This window comes from Diachasma alloeum, unplaced genomic scaffold, assembly GCF_001412515.2.
Source record: "Diachasma alloeum isolate Michigan unplaced genomic scaffold, Dall2.0 Dall_scaffold_00396, whole genome shotgun sequence".
NCBI classification, from domain to species: Eukaryota; Metazoa; Arthropoda; class Insecta; order Hymenoptera; family Braconidae; genus Diachasma; species Diachasma alloeum.
This window is the reverse complement of record NW_021680535.1, coordinates 576,601-580,689: the sequence shown is the minus strand read 5'-3', so window position 1 is coordinate 580,689 and position 4,089 is coordinate 576,601. Positions and strand designations below refer to the sequence as shown.

Below are 4,089 nucleotides of genomic sequence, written 5' to 3'. Positions count from 1 at the left end.
TGTCATGAAAGTAACTCAAAATTACCGCTTACATATGATATTGTGGAGTTTGTTATGTAGTATCAAAACATAAGAGAGTCATAAACACAACCTTAAATTCTGTGAATAAAACATGCAGACCGATAAGCTGATTTATTAGACACTGCATTCGCTATGAATTCCATCAAGAAAAAACTGATAGGAAAGCATGTCAATCGACTTGTTCTGTTCTTGGGGACAACATTGTATCTAAAAGTACATGTGAATATTGGTATAAGCGATTTAAAGAAGGTGATGTCGACGTTAGTGACCGTGAACGTACCGGGGCTCCTGTGAGGGTGGATGACTAGAACTGCAAGCGTTGCTGGATGAAAACCCTTGCCAGACGGAAAAACAACTTGCAAAACAGCTTGGAGTAACTCAACAGACCGTTTCCTATCGCTTAAACGCAATGGGAAAGATTCGAAAAGGAACAAAGTGGGTGCCATACTTTTTGACTCAAGAAAATAAAAATAGTCGACTTGACATATGTCCGAATCTTTACAATAAGCAACATAGAAAGTCTTTTTTGTGGAAAGTTGCGATCGGCGATGAAAAGTGGATTTATTTTCATTATCCGAAACGCAAATATCATTGGGTTAACCCTGGCGAACCGGCGACATTGACACCGAAATGCAATATTCACTGTAAGAAGATCATGCTGTGATTATGGTGGGATATGAAAGGCGTACTGCATTATGAACTTTGGAAGTCTGGCGAGACAGTTACTGCCGATCGCTGTCGTCAACAATTAATAAGATTGAACCCAGAAATTCGACAAAACATTCATTGACTGGCAAAGGAAAACGTCCAGTAACATTTTTCTATGACAACGCCAGGCCTCATGTGGGTAAACCGGTCAAAGATACGTTAATAGCTCTTGGATGGGAAGTTGTGCCACACCCGGCGTATTCATCAGACTTAGCTCCAACTGATTTTCACTTGTTTCGGAAGATGCAAAACAAATTGAGTTATGTGCGATTCAAAACATTTGAAGAAGTGCAAAAACGGGTCGATAATTTCCTAATGAATTACCTAACAGATGGCTAAAGGTCATTCAAAATGATGGAGATTATTTTGATGAATAAATGTAGTTTTCTTTTTTTCGAAAATGAATTTTTAATTTTTTGCAAAGTGTCCTAAAACTTATTTGTACACCTAATATCTTTCTCTGGTCTTTTTTGTCGAGATCCCTTTGCAGACCATTTCGGCCTCGTTTTTGAGGAGATTGTAGTTTTTTGTAGCTGTAGTTTCACGGGTTGTCCCCTTATTCAATAGTATCACCATATTTCCCGTCAAGGTATAGGTTATTATACGATAGTCGAATAACACATCTTGTGCAACACATAGAAAAACTTAAAAGTAAGCTATATTTAAGAAGCCCTCTTTTTCATTTTCCGGAACGTATTTTACGCTAGAAGTTGCAGCATGAATTACGTTCAAAATCTCCGTAAATGACGATTACATAAACGTCATTTACGGTTGCGCATTAGCAAATTGGGATGATTTTTTCGTATTTTATATTTACTTATTCGTAATTAACGAAGAATTTTCGAACAAATTACGACCATTCTTAGGTCGAATAGGAAAGGGTCAGTTGGTTAGATTAAAAAAATGAGGGTCAGATAATGGGTTATGACATAAGCGTCAAATAATAAGCATCAGAATATAACAGCCAAAAAGATAGGGTCAGAATATAGATATCAGAAATTGAGGATCAGAAAGTGACTGTTAGTAATGGAGCTGAGAATATAAGGGTCAAAAAGTGACGATTAGAAAATAACCTCTTTTTTCTGTGTGAATATTTCCCATTGTCGGTCTGCCGAGTGGGTCGATTCACTCCTGGTCCTTCGCTGGTTTTCTTTTTGTTTGGTGATGCCGGTGATGGCTTCGGAGGCTGTTTTGCGGACGGATTTTTTTTTATTTCATCATGAACATGGAGAAAAAAGTTCTAATTTTTGGAAACATGTCACAGATTTTCAAGAATTTATCTCTAGTTTTTAGGTATTTATCCCCACATTCGTGATTGTAATTCTTAATGTTATTATTAATAATTTCCAGTGACATCGTCACTATTTTACACCCATCCTAATTTTTGGGAACTTATCACCAAATTTCAGTGATAGAAATCACTAATAATCAGGGCTATTCTAGTAAGTATCCAGTATCACCAATATTGGTAATAGATTTCTGAAAATCAGCGACATGTTCCCGAAAATCAAAAACTCTTGTCTATGTCAATTTAGAATATTTTCAACTATACAATATTAAATATTTTCCTACGCTCAAGCAGTGTATACATACGGATTACAATTTGACAATTTGCATAGTTTAATCAGTGAATCTCTAGTGTGTTTTTCAAAACCAATGTCGGTTAAAAGTTTTATTTCATGTTTAAGAAAGGTCAAGTCATTCAATTTTCCTGTTCTGAACAGGTGCATTCCTGGTTCCATATTGCATTATGCTGGTGGTGGGTGGGATCCCGCTTTTCTACATGGAGCTGGCCTTGGGGCAATTCAACCGGAAAGGCGCCATTACCTGTTGGGGACGTCTGGTACCACTTCTCAAAGGCAAGTGACTTATCAGAAAACATTTTCCGTAGAATAATGCAATTATCCAGGGAAATATCAGGACGTTTCAGATATTCAATTCCAGTGAAATAAGCACTTATGATAAAAAAAACAAACGATTATTAAAGATGTAATCGGAAAATCATTTCTACCCCAAAGTCAACGCCCGATTGACTCTTTTTGAGTATCTTTTCAAAAGAAAACATTGATTGATCTCACCGAAATTTATTTATTTATTTTTACGATAGGATTTATTGTATATAGACCCAACAGCATAGTGTCAGTTACAGGGTCAAATTTTATACATTCAGATATAATTGCTTAATTAAATGTTTAATTACATGTATATACATGGTAGTCGGAGGCACGATTGAGCAGACATAAGACGGTAAATGTAAGAGACAAGTTCCGAAGATTTTACATACTTATAAGCAAGGGTGTGTGGTATGCGACACTTTGTGACGAAAGGCGGGAGGGGGTTGTTTACTAGGTTCTAATGTCACATCATATGTTTTCAGTTTTAATCGACGTAATCGCAAATAAAATTTTTGGATATTTCGGCCGTAATGCATCGTTTGTCATATGACTGAAAAGTATCGTTCGTCACATGACCGACAAAAACTTTTTCATCACACTGCCCGTAAAACGTTGTTTGCGGACAGTGTGAAGAAATAATACATTACATGCCCGAGTCTTGGAAAACAGATCACCGTCCCCCACGTGCAAGATTGCCTTCCGAGCCGAAAGTGATGATGGCAAGCACGTGGGGGAGGGTGATATGTTTTCCATGGCGAGGTGTGTATATTAATTTTCGTGTCGAGGGACCTGCAGGTCCCGTGACACGAAAAATTATGTTCGTCACTTGGCCGAAAACTTTTTCGAGTCTGGTGATTGCATTCCTCGGCTTCGCCTCGGTCTGCAAACCTCACACTCCTCAGAAAAGAGTTTTGCAGCGTTCTGACGAAAATAGCTATTCGAGAGGCCATATAATTTAAACGGCAAATTGCCGTTTTTCAGGTCCCGTGACACGAAAAATTATGTTCGTCACTTGGCCGAAAACATTTGCGAGTCTGGTGATTGCATTCCTCGGCTTCGCCTCGGTCTGTAAACCTCACACTCCTCAGAAAAGAGTTTTGCAATCTTCTGACGAAAATATCTATGCTAGAGGCCATATAATTTAAACGGCAAATTCAAGCTAGCGGAGAAATATAAACATACACAGAGAAAAAAAGTGGATTCGTTTTAAAAAAAAGTGTCTTTATTTTAGAAACCGTGGTTTCAAACCTTTACTTTTCTACAATCTAGGCATTTTTTCCTAATTTTAGAAAAAAATCGTTTAAAATTAATGATTAAATTTGGGATTAATTTTAAACCAAGATATGCTTAATTTTAGAAAAAATATTGTCTTAAATCTAGAAAAAAAAATTAATTTGGGGGGGGGGGCTTGTAAAGAGGGGGCTTTGTGTATGGGAGAATTATACATGGGGGTTGTGATATCCCT

The 4,089-nt window shown here is 37.2% G+C and overlaps 1 protein-coding gene across 1 annotated transcript in view; it reads left to right on the top strand.

The window, feature by feature from the left end:
• Positions 1-1,446: 1,446 nt before the first annotated feature.
• Positions 1,447-4,089, top strand: part of LOC107041968 (sodium-dependent dopamine transporter) — a 47,647-nt gene continuing 45,004 nt past the window's right edge. The window contains exons 1-2 of the mRNA XM_015262808.1: positions 1,447-1,468; positions 2,454-2,588. Coding sequence (XP_015118294.1) covers positions 1,447-1,468; positions 2,454-2,588 — 157 coding nt within the window. The remainder of the gene's footprint in view (positions 1,469-2,453; positions 2,589-4,089) is intronic.